The sequence below is a fragment of the Porcisia hertigi genome, chromosome 20 (genome assembly GCF_017918235.1).
Source record: "Porcisia hertigi strain C119 chromosome 20, whole genome shotgun sequence".
Lineage (NCBI taxonomy): Eukaryota > Euglenozoa > Kinetoplastea > Trypanosomatida > Trypanosomatidae > Porcisia > Porcisia hertigi.
Genome location: NC_090579.1, coordinates 358,329 through 373,218, shown reverse-complemented (window position 1 = coordinate 373,218; position 14,890 = coordinate 358,329). Strand labels below are relative to the sequence as shown.

The 14,890-nt window shown below is 58.2% G+C and overlaps 3 protein-coding genes across 3 annotated transcripts; all 3 read right to left on the bottom strand.

The window, feature by feature from the left end:
• Window positions 1–3,155: 3,155 nt before the first annotated feature.
• On the bottom strand, window positions 3,156–5,357 carry JKF63_05962 (uncharacterized protein; the record flags this gene model as incomplete). The annotated part of the gene is made up of 1 exon (XM_067901915.1): window positions 3,156–5,357. The coding sequence occupies one exon, from the start codon at window positions 5,355–5,357 to the stop codon at window positions 3,156–3,158; it is 2,202 nt and encodes a 733-aa protein (XP_067757621.1).
• Window positions 5,358–6,072: 715 nt separating this feature from the next.
• JKF63_05961 (uncharacterized protein) lies at window positions 6,073–7,383 on the bottom strand (the record flags this gene model as incomplete). Its single annotated transcript, XM_067901914.1, has 1 exon — window positions 6,073–7,383. One exon carries the CDS (start codon window positions 7,381–7,383, stop codon window positions 6,073–6,075), a length of 1,311 nt encoding a protein of 436 aa, XP_067757620.1.
• A 571-nt stretch (window positions 7,384–7,954) lies between these two features.
• Window positions 7,955–14,287, bottom strand: JKF63_05960 (uncharacterized protein; the record flags this gene model as incomplete). Its single annotated transcript, XM_067901913.1, has 1 exon — window positions 7,955–14,287. One exon carries the CDS (start codon window positions 14,285–14,287, stop codon window positions 7,955–7,957), a length of 6,333 nt encoding a protein of 2,110 aa, XP_067757619.1.
• Between the last annotated feature and the right edge of the window lie 603 nt (window positions 14,288–14,890).

The following is a 14,890-nucleotide window of genomic DNA, read 5'->3' as shown; positions in this document are numbered from 1 at the left end:
CACATTTGATGACGGCAAATGTGTCGTTGGTGCTGCTGCCACAGTTGCTGCGGTGGTGGTGGTGGTGGTGGTCCCCCCTTCGTATGGCTGGCTAAACGAGGTACCCATGCTTCTTCTCGTCACCGTTTTTTTTTCTCTCTCTCCCCCCTTTTTTTTTGAGGGGGGGGGGTGTTGTATATATGTTTATAGTGGAGTTCTCACGTTGAGGGAAGTGTGCGCTTGCCTACGCGTGACACACAGTGAAGCGATTCGGGGTGACGCACACACACACACACACACACACAGACACACAAGTATGTCTACCGGCTGGCGGACAGAGACAAAGCAGACCTCAAGGAGAGAGAGAGGGGGTAAGACAGAGAGGCAGGGATGTACGTAGCCCCCTTTCCTTTCCCTCTACAACTTTTTTTTTGGTATGCGAATGCGAATTAAAAACGGCGTTATCCCTTTCAAAGTTCAAAGATAGTGTACAATTGGGGGTGGGGGGGAGGGGGGGAAAAACAAACAAATGGAGAGCACAATCACGGGATAAACACACACACACACACACACACACACACACACACACCATCAGGTGGCGGTGCCCACCCCTTTTTTGTTTCGGGGGAGGGGATGGGGACCTCGAAGTCGTCCTACAGCCGCCAGGGAAAGTGCGTGGTGGTGGTGGGGGGGAGGGAGGAGGGGTGACGATGGCGACTGTTTGAGGGTGGTCCGAGGTAAAATGAATGCAACTTAGATAAATATGTTACACAAACGCTTTTGCCGCAGTTGCGGTTGCTGTCTCTTTTTCTTTTTTCTTCTTTTTTTGCGAGACGAGCTACACACGACAAAAGGATCACAAAAAGGTGAGGAGGTAAGTGATGTGTGGGAGTGAGGGGCAGGAGGAGGGGAGGGAGGGGGGGAGGGAGGGAGGGGCGGGGGTATACAAGGACACGCTGCGCGATGAGGCAAACAAATATAAAAGCGATGGGGAATGTACAAGATATGCGACGTTCTTTTCCCCTAGGGGCAGCGCGGAGGGGGCGGAGAGAAGGCGGCAAGGCAACACGTACACACACGAAGGAGGAGGCGCGAAATCGAGCGCAGATGCGATTGAGCGAGATACGTGAGGAGGAGGTGAGCGAAGGAGAGATGCACACAGACACACACACACACACATGCGCAAAGGAAAAAAGGGCAACAGCAGCCGCGCGATTGAGCGCGGCAAATAAAAGCGGAGAGGAGAGAGGCGTCAACAGTAGCAGCAGCGGGGATATTTTTCTACAAATACAAAGATCGAAAAGCGTGCGTGTGTGTGGAGAGGAAGACAAGTAGCTGGTACACAAACACCGAGAAAGCACTGCATCCAATGTGAGAAAAAAAGATGAGGGGAGGATAAGCAGGGGGGGGCCTGGAGTTTCGATGACTAAGGCGTATGGGTGGGTGGAGGGGGGGGGGAGGGAGGGAGGAGGTAAGTTGCCGTGTCAGCCACCCTGTTATACGGGAAAAAGTTTTACTCGCTTCCCTTCTCTAGCTCACCTTGCAGACGGCTCGGGCAAGAACTTGTGCGAGCCTGAAGATGGTGCTCTCGACGTCTTATGTTTTTGTGATTTTCTTCTGTGTTTCCACTTGAAGTCTTTCTTCCCTTTCCTCACACTTGCCGCTCCCAGTGCGCTCAGCGGGAGCGATGATGCCGAGGGTACGCCCCTCCCCCCTCCCCCCGCCTCCACCCCCACTCCACCCGTTCCAATAAATCTGAACTCGCAATAACGAGAATAACTTAGCTGTATATTGGGTGTACGCGCACACGCGTCGTACTCTGGAACTTTTTATCGACGAGAAAATGAGGAGGGGATAGGGCGAGGTGGGGGAGGGGTTATTGCCGTCGATGTGGTACACTATTGGTACGCAAAGATACAAATCAAGACGAGTGGCATAGAACGAGCGTGGACGTCCCGCAGTTTATGTTTTGAAGCCGTTGTGCGTTGTGTACACGTATAACATATATGTGTATATATGTTATACGTGTGCTTGCCCCCTTTTTTTTTCAGGTGTGTGTGTGTGTGTGGAGGGAGGGAGGGAGGGGACGGCGTCAGCTTTGTGTGGCGATGACAGGTTGGGGGTAGTGGCCGCTCTAATCCACGCGGATATATGCGAGAAAAGTGGTGACATATATATATATATATATATACACAGGCCCACAGAAAGAGAGAGAGAGAGATGGACATGGTGTGCGTGTGTGTGTGCGTGGATTAGCGCGGAGGCGATTGGATAATCTTTGTCACTCATTTGCTGAGGCAGTCACGGGCCCCCCCCCCCTCCCGGTGGTGCATCTCACAGGGGCCCCCCCTTCCCTTTCTGGGAGGCAGGACGTGCCTCTGTCCACCAAGGACGCGGTAGAAGAGGTAGAAAAACAGAGGCGGGGGGGGGGGGTGAAGGTGAGAGAGGGAGGGAGAGATGCTTTGAACTCGATTTTGTGACAGAAGTGTGTGTGTGTGTGTGTCTTTCGCTGAGTGTAGTCGTCGACGGCAGGGGGAAGAAAAGAACGACAACAACAACAAAGGTGCAGCACCCCTCTAGAAGAAATGGCGCAAAAACAAAACACCACATCAAAACCAACAACGCCATCTCTCCCTCCCCTCCCCTCCCATCACCCAACACACACGCACACACAGAAAAAAAAAACGTGACAAAACCTGCCCTACCAACGGGCAGTGCTGTCTCGAAAAAAAAACAAAAAACAGTCACCACTACTGCTGCTCTCTTCTACTCCTTCCTCTTCCTCCCTTCAGCGCTGCCACGGATGTGTGAGACTTCAATCTCATCTCTGCTTCCTTACTACGGAGGCGGAGAAATATCCGGCGATGAACACCAACATCAGAGGTAGCGATTGTTGAATCTGAAGGTACTCTTATATATCCGATACACACACACACACACACACACACAAAAAGAAGCTGAAGAGACATCGCAGAGTAAAACACGAAAAGCGGTAATTTTTTTTTTAGGGGGGCCGGGGCAGACAAACAGAGACGAAAACAAGACGAGGATGGTTTGATGCAGGCACACAACATCCCTTTCCCATCCCATTTTTTTTATGCTTGGGAGGGGCGAGTGTGTGTCCCCCTCGGCGACAGGTGTGGTTGCACCATCAAACAGGGCTATACACCTTTTTCTCATACTTCTGCTGCCGCGCTGGATACCTCTTTCTTGACTCGGCGTGACCGGGCCACCTTGCGTGGCGTTTGCGGGGCGTCAAAGAATGCCGGCTGCACAACAGCGATGCTGTCCGCAGCGACAGCCCCAGTCACGGCGTGCCCCTGCTTCCTCTGAGAAGCGTCGTGAGGAGGCGAAAGACGAAAGCGGCGCGGACTCGCCCCGGTGCGTCGCGCAGACAGGCCAGATGACGCAAAGCATTCAGCACGCAGCGCCTCCGGCCGATGTGCCTCACGATGATAGTGTCGGCTGCTGCTATCCACTTCTGCCGAGAAGGCCTCGCCAAGGGCAGCAATGGCGGAGTCGACGAGGGACGCCGTCGTCACAGCTTCGCCGCTGCGCCTTCCCATACCGCTCGTTGCTCTAGTCGATGCGCGGCTCGCAGCGTGCAGCTCTGCAGCAAAAGAGAACGCGTCGCGTGGCGTTTGAGCAAGCCCACGGTCATTTTTGAGGCGGCCATGGTCGTCGTCGTTGTCTTCACCGACGTCGTACTCGGCTGCCAGCCGAGCCGCACTCTCCTCTGCCGCCGTGGTGGCGTGCCCGAAGGGCACGTTGATGTGACGCATCCGTTGACGGTGCTTGACCAGGTGTCGCGAGGAGGCCGCCTCATCGACACTGTCGCCGTCCTCCGCATTGTCGACGCCGGTGCACATCATCGGTGGCGTCGCCTGCATCACGTCGTCCTCGCGTAGACGAGGCGACGGGGGACGGCGAGGGTACTTGGTGAGGACAGTGGTGATGGTGGTCTCCACATCGGATGGTGTCAGCCGCAGCGAGTCCACCTCTGCCGCGTCGGATTCCGCTGTTCCGACAGCTTTTGTGGCATCTGGAAAGTACAGGGATGCGGCTGGGTCGATGTACCCCTTCGGAAGCGCTGCATCCCTCGTCAGCGCAAAGAAGTCTGTCCATGATGATGACGCACCTTCCACTGCAGTCAATGCGTCTGTAGAAGCCGAGTCGCAGTTCTGTAGAAGGCTCGCCAACACAGGTGTGACCGTAATTCGATCTTTGCTGCTGCTGCTGCTGCCGTTGCGTCTCCGCTGGAGGCAAACAAACTCACTATACTGGCTTAGCAATGCCTCCCGCACTGCTGATGCGGCTGCCCCGTGAGCTGAAGATCCAGCTTGACGCGTTGTCGTCGGCGAGTGCGAAAAGAGTTCGCGTGGCAGGATGCTCGCGAGGCACGGCTCCGAGACTTGCATCGATGTGCCGTCTGTTATCTTTTCTTTTAGTGAGAGTCGCGAGATGCGGTCCTTCCACATGCATGCAACCACGTGCACGTCAGCGGTCGCCATAGGGGCGGCCAAAGGTGGACGTGGCACTGCGTCCGATGCTGTGTCAAACCCGGTTAGCCAGGCAGCCGCCTGCCGTGTCCCGACCGGGTTGCTGGGCAGCGCAATAGGGATGGCCCCCGCCTTTTCTGCATCTTCAATGTGTGCCACCCTTCGTATTTCGTGGAGCAGCCGCCACTCCATCGCCGCTGTTGCGGCGGCTTGCTCCTCCGGACTGGCGGCGTCCTGGACAAAGGCGAACACCGGGCGGAGAAAACTGCCCTGTGCAAGTGCAGACGACTGCGCAGAGGGGGACGTCGGTGGCGCCGTGCTTGCGTCTGGAAGCCACCACACTTGCCGTGTGCTCGAGGCCGTCACCTGGGAGGGAAGCAGCCTGCCGTTTCGAGTTGGGTCCCAGCGCGCGGCGAGATCAGGGTGTGTCTTATCCAGCATTTCTCCGGCGTCTACGCAATGCGCGGGCTCGTCTCGCGGTAGAGGGGCCGTGGAGAGTGACGTTGAGTTGTTGGCAGATGGATCGCCCGTTGCCCTGATACGGCCGCCACAACGCGGGCATGCCGCCCGCCCGCGAGCCACGCGAGCTTGCACAGTGCACTGGTAGCGCTCTTGGCAATGAGAACACCTCCACCAAACCGGGGTTGTAGCCTCATTGCAGGATATTTCCTGCGCAATCACATCATTCAGCTCTGGCACCCAATCGTCGAGAAGGTCCGGGCGCACTACGGCCAGACGAAGTTGACGCGCGGAGCGTGTGGCTGTCGATGGCGCCGCCGCACTATCTTCAGAGGTGGTGGGGGTCGTTGTTGAACAACAGCGCAGTGTAACTGTAACGCTTGCCCGTGCACTCAACCTCCCCGCCAATAGCGGCCGCATCAACGTGCGCGCCGCTGCTGACGGTGGCAGCATTCCCGACTCGAGGGGGTGGCGTGTGCGTTGTGCCTCGCTAATACAGCCTCTCAGCCACGTGTGCAAAAGAAAACTGCAGAGTTGCACTCGAGATGTAAAAGTCTGCACAAGACGGGGCCTCAAAATATCTGCTTCGTTTTCTTTCACATGTTTGGATGCGATGGTGTGTGAGAGAAGCGGACGCATATCCGTGGCAAAAAAAAAAAAAGAGTTCATGGCCCACAAATCGCAGCAACACAGAGGAGTACGGGGTAGGGTAGGGTAGGGTAGGGTAGGGTAGGGTAGGGTAGGTTGATAATCATAGATGTCCTTCAGAGAGAGAGAGAGAGGGGGGGGGGCTGGGTGGCGTTCTGTGCGCGTGCGAGTCCGTCACCAAGCCAAATCCCTTTGTGCCATTCCCCACACACACACACACACACACACACACATTTTACTGCCCAAGAGGCTCTGTTGTGTCTCGCAAAGAGCATTAACGATGGATGGGGTTCATTACAAAGGGGGGGGGTGCGGGCATAGGTGAAGGGTGGAGGTGTTTGAAGGAGATATGGGATACAGACTGGCACTAACCCCCCCTCCCTCCCCCCCCCCTCCCTCCCCACCCCACCCTGATGCACAGAAATGGTGAAGTCTCACCCCACTCTCCTTCTTTATTCCCGCACCAGTTCACACACACACAGACCACTTAGTACCGCTTGGCCATCGTTTTTTTCGCACGTATCTTCGAGGGTGCGCTTGGTCCTGTGGCACGTGCGCCGCCACTTCTGGAGTGCTGCGGCGACGTGCTGTGCCGCCCATTTACGCGTCCAGAGGCGAATATATCCCGGGCCTTACTCTTTCTCGCCTTACGATTTGAGTGCTGTCGCTGTGCATCCTTGATACGGACGATGTCGTTTGCGAAGGCATCTTGCTGAGCTCTAAAAAACTCGAAGGGTACGGCCGCGCCATTGGAATCTGTCTGCTCGCCTGGAACGATCGCTGTCGTGCGGAGAGTCGGCAGGCCATCATTGCCCAGCATGTAGGCCTCAGCGCGGCGCCGCTTCAGGGAGGGACTACCGCCGGAGGCAGCTACGGCGGCTGTCACTGCCTTCGGGAAGCGTGCCGACATATTGAAGAAGCCAGTGCTGTGCGAAAGGGCATCGCCGGGGCTCGTCGTGTCACCATCGTTGTCCAGAGCGCTGCATGCGCCCACCTGTTTTTCCTCGTCGCCGTCCTCTTCACGACGGCGCACACGGCCAGCGACGTGCTTGTGCGGCTCCGTGAACCTTTGTTTCCCAGCACCATGACTGGTGTCGTTCCCGGGCCCTCCAAGCGGTGATGCAGACGCGTTGACGGCAGAAGAGGATGTCAGCTGTGCGTAGTCGAACTGCATTCGGCACCCAGAGACGATTACCTTCTTCTTTGGCACCAGTGTCCGTGGTTGAACTGCTGTTTGAGCCGCCGCCTTCCTCAGCTCTGCCAAGCCACTCGTTATCATCCCCAGAGGTGCGAAGCCGGCAAATTCGTCCCGCTGCTCTGGTGTCGTGACAGACTCGAGCAGGATGTAGTAGCGGCTCGCTTGCGTGTTCGGCATGCCAAGGTTGGAGTAAAGGAGGGTGCCCGCCTTGAGCGAGGACATGGTGGCTGCAATGCTCTGCCCGCGTGCGGCTGTGTCGGCGGGCAGCGTCACCACCTCATCTGGAAGGAAATCTCCAAAGATAGACTTGGTGGTGCTGCTCCCGATTTCCATCACGGCCGACTTGTCGATCCGAATGACGGCAGAGTCGCTCAGTGGGAGCAAGCCAGCGGTCTTGGCATCGTCGGGTGTTGCGTAAGCGACCTCAGCCGCTGTCAGGTGCAAGGCAGAAAGCAGCTCCGCTGGCAAGGGTAGTTGTCCCGTGCACATGAAGAAGAGGTTCGCCACTGTGCGCGGACGCTGGGCTGCAAGAGGGATGAAGAAGCTCACTGGGAGCTCTTTGAGCGCGTGAGGGAAGATAAACGAGAGCTCGAACTGCATCCTTGGTGGATGGATCTACGCAGGGGGGGGGTGTACACTGTGACACTTGGTGCGTATGCGGCACGCTATGAGACATGAGTGCGTAAAGAAAAAGAGAATAAAATATGAAGGGATAGAGGATTGCAAACGGGAGGTGCCCACTAGATGCACACGCACACACACACACACAGTGTCACGATACCTCCCTCGCGCTGCAGCATAGTTGAAAGACTTCACTCTCACACACACACACCCAAACAAAATCGCTGCACACGCGTGTGTGTGTGTGTTTGCGTCTATGTACACCTCGAGTGAGGTGCCCATGACACGCTGGAGAGGGTGGCGGCGCAGCCGAAAAGGGAGGGGGACAGTGGGCTTTCTAATGCAAAGACGAAGTGTGGGTGACTACAGCCGCATCAAAGCCGTCCCGAAGGTCTGCTCGATTGATGTCACCCTCGTTGCCCCTTTTGGGCATCACTTTAGAGAATCACGCATACACATTTCAAGGATTAACCCCATTCCCCCACCCTGGGATATGTTCAACGACACACACACACACATAAAACGAGCGCGCAAGGTGCGGACGAACACATCACTCCTCAGGAAGACTTTTATGCAGCTCAGGTGATCCACCATTGCTTTCTTCACTATCGGCAGACCCACTTTGACAGCTACCGTCGCCGCCGTCGTCACCGCCGTCCTCACTGCCCTCGGAGCCCGAGCCTGAGGCGTCTGCGTCGGTTTCGCTGCCGTCATCTCCCCCCTCTTCTCCACTGGCTTCTGCGGAGGCGGCAGCGTAAACATCGTCGTCGTCGCCGTCGCCGCCGCCTTCTTCGTTACTGCCTTCACCGTCGCCGCTCGAAGGGCTTACGTCTTCAGCAGCGTCCTTCTCCGCGTAACTGCCATCGGTGCCCTCCTCGTCCTCCTCATCCACATCGGAGTCGTCGTTTACTGGACGACGTACTTGTGCATCTTTGAGCAGCACTGCCGCCTCGTTCTGCAACAGCTGCCTCATGTAGTGCTCATCGAGACGCCTTTCCCCGTGGCAGGCCGCCGCGGCCGTGCGCAGCTGCACCACCGCACCACCTTCTTCCTCGCCGCACGTTGCCTGGAGGAAAGCGGCGAGAGAAGTGACTTCTTCTCTGTGACGAAGCGCCGCAATCGCGTGCTGCAGCTCACGGCGGTTACGTCGATTCACACGCAGCATCTTCAAAACAGCAGAGGCCAGGGCGTAGTAGGACTTTGTCTTCGATGCATGCGGCTCAACGGCGCAGATAAGCAAATCAAGAGCACACAAGGTCGCAGGGAATGTACTCTTGTCGAGCTGCTCAAGGATAAGAAAAAGGTTTCGGTGCGCATAAGCGGGCACGTCTTGCTCGTGAGTGAGCAGCTGGAGCATAGCCCTGCAAATATACGATTCCAACTGTAACGGAACGGCAGGGAGGGTGCTAGCCAGAGCATCCGCAACAGGGGAGGCTACAGGCTGCGAATCGCTCGATTGTGCCGGCGATGAAACGAGGCCTCGCGCCACTGCCAAGCTCAACAGGGACACAGACCCAGCATGCTTAGTGCTGCACGTGTCAGCGACGCCGAGGAGGGGCGTGTGCGCGGTGTGAAGAAAACTCTCGAAAACAGCCTTACTAACCATGTGAAGGCCACCGCTGTCGACAGCAGCTTTGCCCCTGTGCGCTGCAGCGGTTGTCCTGGATGCTGCACTTTTGCTGGCGGCTGCGACCATCGGCGTAGCAGAAACATCCTCGTTGCAGTGTCCTTGAGCGCCCCCGCCGACGGCGGCGGTGGCGGCATCACCGCCAACCTTCGCCCGAGAGGACAACGCTTGAATGTACTTTAGCAGCGATGGCGACAGACGCGCTGCTGCGCTCAACTGCTGTTGATGGGCGCTGAGAGCAGGTACCTGGAGGAGTCGCTGTAGCACGCACCCCAGGCGTTTGCACTCACCATCTGTAAAAGCCACAAAGTAGGTGAAGGCGGCTGTCACGAACGTCAAGGCAAGGTCAATGGCACGGCGGTGCAGCGACTGTCGCGTCTGCTCGGTCTCGCCATGCCCCACGGCCGCTGCCGCAGACTCGCTGATCGACGAGGATTCCTGAAAGATCCATGTGAAGAAGGCCGCCACCGTGACCGCCTCACGGAGGTTCAACGCGGCGCGAGGCAGGAGATACGACGCTGCCAGCTCCACAAGACGGTCATCCGCGTCAGACGCAAGCGGTGCTGTGGGAGAGGCGAGTTCACATCGGATCACCTGCAAGAGGGCAGCGCGTGCTGCGGCGGAGGTGTTGTAGAGATGCTTGTGCATGGACTCCTCCACATCTATGCGCTGCGACTGGGCGCTCAACCACGCCTTAATCGACGCAGTACGAAGTTGGACTCTCGTGCGAGCATACGTGTTCCCGCTCAAGCTTTGGTTCTCTAGACTTTGAACTCGCTCCATGCATTGCTGCCACTCGTGCCGGGCTGCGTCGTAGGGGTCTGTCTTGTACTCGAAGTGCGCGGCCGTGAAGTGTTGCAGGAGCTGCGCAATCACAGGAAGTTCGAGTGTGTGTGCATCAGCTACAGCCACCACCGAGGACGTGGGAGCCGGTACACAGTACACGGCATCGGACGGCACAGCGTCACGTGTGCCGAGGGAAGCTGACGACCACTTGAATTTGCGCCGCTGCTGTGTTTCGACAAGTGAAGCCACGTGGGGAAGGCCGACTTTCTGTACGCATGTGCACAACCGTTCCAGCACCGCGAGCTCAGTGGGCGGAGGCGACATCTCCTCGAGCGCGATGAGCATATCATTGATCATGTTGAAGCGTCCCGCTGAAGACAGGAGAATCAACTCCGCGCCGCCATCGAGGTCGCGCTGGAGCTCGTAGATGTCGCTTTGAAGACGGCAGAGATGGAGGAGAATGTGCTGACCGAGTGTGAGGCGGTGCTCCGAGCGGGCACCGCTAGCCGCCAACTTCTCCTTGTCCTCTTCGTTGGCCTCACCGTCTTCGCTTTCCTCTATCGGCACCAGACAAGGCCGCTGCATGGCGTCCAGTAGTGCCTGCCGAGCCTTGGCAAATACATCCACCGGCGACAGCAGCAGCAGCGCACTGCTGGCTGTGTCCTTCCAGCAACGAGCACGAAAAGACGTCATGGCGCCCCTGCCAAACAGGGAGGTGGTGGAGGGAGCGTAGGCAAGTGCCTGCAGCTGCGCGGGGTTGTACTTCTCTTCGTGCTCCAACGCGCGATGCGCCATCACGGCGAGGAGGGCTTTGCAGAGCTCTGTCCCAAGCAATATGTCCTCGCCGCTATTGCTGCGCAGGGCTAGCTCGACCCGGCGCACTAGCAGCGCCCCATCTACCGCATCGAGGTTGTCGCGCCACAATGTCGCAACAAAGGTTGCTAGAATCGCCACACGGTTATCTCCGTTCGCGTTGGAAATCTTCTCCTCTGCCGCGTAGCGGGCCATCATCACGAGCCCCTGCTGGATGACAAGCATCAGCACCGCTCCAGGCAATCCGTGCAGAAGACGGGTGTGGACATCGAGGAAGCTATTGTTGTAGCCAACGGCTTGTGTGAGCAAGCGATGCGCGACGAGCAGAGGCTCGGCATACAAAATGGGTCGCAGGAGCGCGCGGTATTCAACGAGATTCTCCGCGTTGAGTCGCTTCAGTGACTGAGAGAGGAGCGCTTCTCTCTCTTTCCGCAGTAGCGCGTCGTGTGGGTGCACCAGCGGCGACGGTGGCCACCTTCGTGTCCCCTTGTTGTTGTTGCTCTTCTCCTCCTTCCCCGCCTCCTCCAGCAACAGCAGTTGCTGCTTTGTCCGGTACGCCACTACGAACTTTACGGAAGGCAGCAATTCTCGGAGCCAGTCGAACATGTGCAGCGGCATGGCCGCGTTTTCGCCGTACAATACCACCCGGTGAGTCTGTGCGTCGGGGGTACTGAAGCGGGCATATATTGCAAGCACCTCCTCCATCACATCGTAGACCATCGGCGCAGGCGGCAGCACGCGAACACATGGCATGACAAAGGCAATGAGCAAGTGCTCTGTCAAGGCGAAGACTGCATTGGGAGTTGGTGGTGCAGGGCTGGTGCCTGAGAGGGTGGTAGTCTCTGCCGACGCTGGGGCGACTGCGGCCGCGGCGGTGATCTGGCACATCCATGCCAGTCGTGTCAAGAGACGCACGAGGAGCAACTGGTTCGCCAAAAAGCTTTGCACTACAGAGAGGATCGGCAGAAAAGAATGGAGGACGCAGAACACCTCGTCCCGGAGCTGCAACAACCCCGCCGCTGCCGCCGCTTCCTCGGCTGGATGCCCCTTTCGCTGCTGTTCGGCAACGTCCCACTGCTGCAGCCACCGACGCAGCAAAATTGACACGTAGTACGCGATGCTAATGTTCAGCGGGTACGCCCGACGTGGGGGCAAGAGAACGTTCACGCTCGACGCACCAGCAAGGTGACGCATACCATCCGCCGCCAAGGCGTAGTGCCCCGCGACAAGAAGATCGAGTACCAAGGAGCACGGTGACACAAACAAATCGATAATGCCGCTGCCTGCGCTTGGGCTCCCAGGAACCAGACCGGTGCTTGATGGGGGAGCCGTTGGTGGGAGCGCCATCCCGGATCCCTGCACCACACCTGCCGATGTGGCAGCGGTAGTGCTGCTGCTTCCACCGCCAATGGCAACTCCAGGGGTGCCGTTTCGTGCTGCTGTCGTAGCCACGGAGGCCGCCGCTGCGGTGAGGTGAAGGCGCCAATTGAGCGGCATTGGGTCGGGGTGTACGAGGCGCAGAAATCGACGTGTGTGCAGCTCGCCGCGCGAGGGGATTGATGACAATAAGGTACACGGCAAAGATTTCTGTTGCGGATGTTGACCGTAGCCGTTGCCGCCAGCGCCGCCGCGACGGATGCCGCGAGTGCGCGAGCCACCAGCGCCGCCTTCATGAACGCGCAATTCTGTAAAAGGCAGGTCCATGATAAGCTCTACACGAGTGTGCTCGACATACTGCTGCACCGCGGCGGTGTACCGCGCCAGCGCTTGTGTAGGCAGTGCCGGTGGTGGTGTGTCAGGCCCATTAAATGGGTTGAGTGGACATTCTGCAAAGTGGTAGATCGAGAGTGTCAGATCCCATTCCGTAACGCCAGAGTATAAAGCTGCCAGCGCCAGCATCCGCGTGTGTTCAGCGTGCTGTGCCATGGTACGGCCGCCGCGCAGCTGCGTTGTGGCGACGGCGAACAGATGAATTTTCTGGAGTTCAAGAAGACGGGTGTAGGCGAGGAGTTGGCCGAACGGCGCGTAGCGCCGCAGCCGCCACTCGACTTCACCCATGCGCAGTTCACCAACACCCGACGATGCCACACCTGCCCCTGCGGTGTTGTGCATCGATGCGCGCCGTGGCTGCCGGTGGGCCATCTCCAGTTCCACCACAGCCGCCTCCTCGTCACGCTTGCCACGGACCGCGGCTGCCATGCCGGCCGCTGCGGCACCTGTCTCACTTGCGCTCGAAAAGGGGACACTGCCCCGAGTGTAGGGGAGCACGTAAAGCGTAGAGAGAACGGCGCATAGTGTCGTAGCTAGCAGGTGACCATGCGGTGTACCTGCCCCGAGCAGCAGCATGAGACGGTCACCATAGGTGCGAAGAACCTCAATGCACTGGTGCCACTGCTGAGATGGGAAAGCTGGGCTTTCACCATGAACAATGCTGCGAGCATCATAGCGAGCCAGTCGATGCACCACGTCGTCTGCCATACACCCCAGTGGAATGCGCTGAGTGAAGGCCGTCCAACGGCGTGCGAACTCGCTGAGGACGTCGGCGAGCAGAAACGTCACTGCGGGGGCCTGTGTGAGCATGTGGGGCACATACGACTTGAAGAGCAGTGCAGCCCGGCGAAATCGGGTGCGAGCGATCGTGTCGCGGAGAAGATCAGCAGAGACATGAGACCACGCCTGCAGCGCAGCCGCCTCGCCCGCTGCCGTAGACTGGTGGGCTATCGCACCCATGGCGCCGACTGTGCCGCCGCTGTCGTCGTCGTCGTCGTCAGACAGCACCGGCGCGGTAGCGAGGCGCCTTCGACTTTCTTCACTGCAGCTGGCAAAGAAGTGCGCGTATGCCGTCGTGTCTCTTGGCGTGTGGGCCGAGAGCTGCTGCAGGTACACGCAGAGAAACGTGAACCACAGCTGCTGAACATTGGACTGCTGCTGCTGTAATGTCGCGGTGGCCATCGGAGGGGGGGGCGGCCCCAGCACACTCGGGGTTTCGTTTGAGGCCATCGGTGATGTCGCGGCTGGCATCGACGGGTCGATGTAGGACAATAAGGAGAAGATGCCGGCGACCACCGACTTGGAAGCCCGCGTGACCCCCCACGGAAGCTGCGGCGTACCCTTTGCGTTTGCCGCCGGCGCACTGGTGGCACCGGCCCCAGCCGTTGGCATAATTTTTGCCACAGCCAACTGGGCGACGTCCATCTGCGCACACAAGTGAATCGCTGTACACATGAGGAGGTAAAGGCGCTCCACCTCGACGGCGGCCGCTGCTGCAGCCGGCAAGACAGTCGGCGGGCCCAACACACCCTTCTGGGATTCTGGCACGGTCTGTGAAGCGATAGCTTTCTCGGTTCCATGGGGGTGCAAGAGAAGGTGCGACACGACTTCCTGCATTACGTCAGACGAAACACCACTCACGGGGGGCGCGGTGGGGCCCAGGCAAGCTGTGTGGAGAAGCTGCAGAAGTGCCTGTGTCACTGTCCTCTGCAAGTCATGGGCGCAGCGCTCGTGTTTGGTAGCGCCACTGCTGGTCCTCGCACCGGCATTAGGGGGGGTCTGGAGCGGCGGCGTGAGCTGCAGGACTTTCCATAGTGCAGGCCAAACAAGGTCACGGTAGAGGGACTCTGCCGTCACACCGGAAGACGATGATACCTGAGCGGCCATGCGAGTAGAGCAAATAGAAAGAGGGTGGGGGAGGGGGTCTTGCTGCGACTGCTGCTTCTTGATCAAGAGAACAAGTCGAAATCAAAGTGAAGCGGATGGTGTAGAGTTCGACTTCTTCTCGACGTCAAAGCCTTTTCCTTTCACTGTATTCGCCTTTTCTATGGCTTATCGAATTGCTCGCTGTCCCCCGGAAAACAATAACAACAACAACCGCAGAGAAACAATCGTCTCTTATACCTGTGAGTGTTTTGTCGACGTGCGGCTTTACTCTTAGACACACCCTAGACTCCTGCTTGCTTGACCAAGCGACGTGCGTGTGATGTGTGTGTGTATGTGTGTGTGTGAGGGGGGGGAGGGAGCGGTGGGTGAAAGGGAGTATCGAAGATGATACGCACCACTCCTCCTCGTATTGGAAGAAAATGAAGTACAGAGGATCCGTCTTACGGGCTGCGAGATGGGGAGAAAACAGGTTCATGCGTGCAGACAGCCGGAGTGGCTAAAGATGCCTGAGAGAGGAAGGTGGGACTGAGAGCCACACGAGAAGTCTCAGAGCGGGCCCCACGACACGACCCCTACAGTGCGATCACTACCCAGAGCAGCACA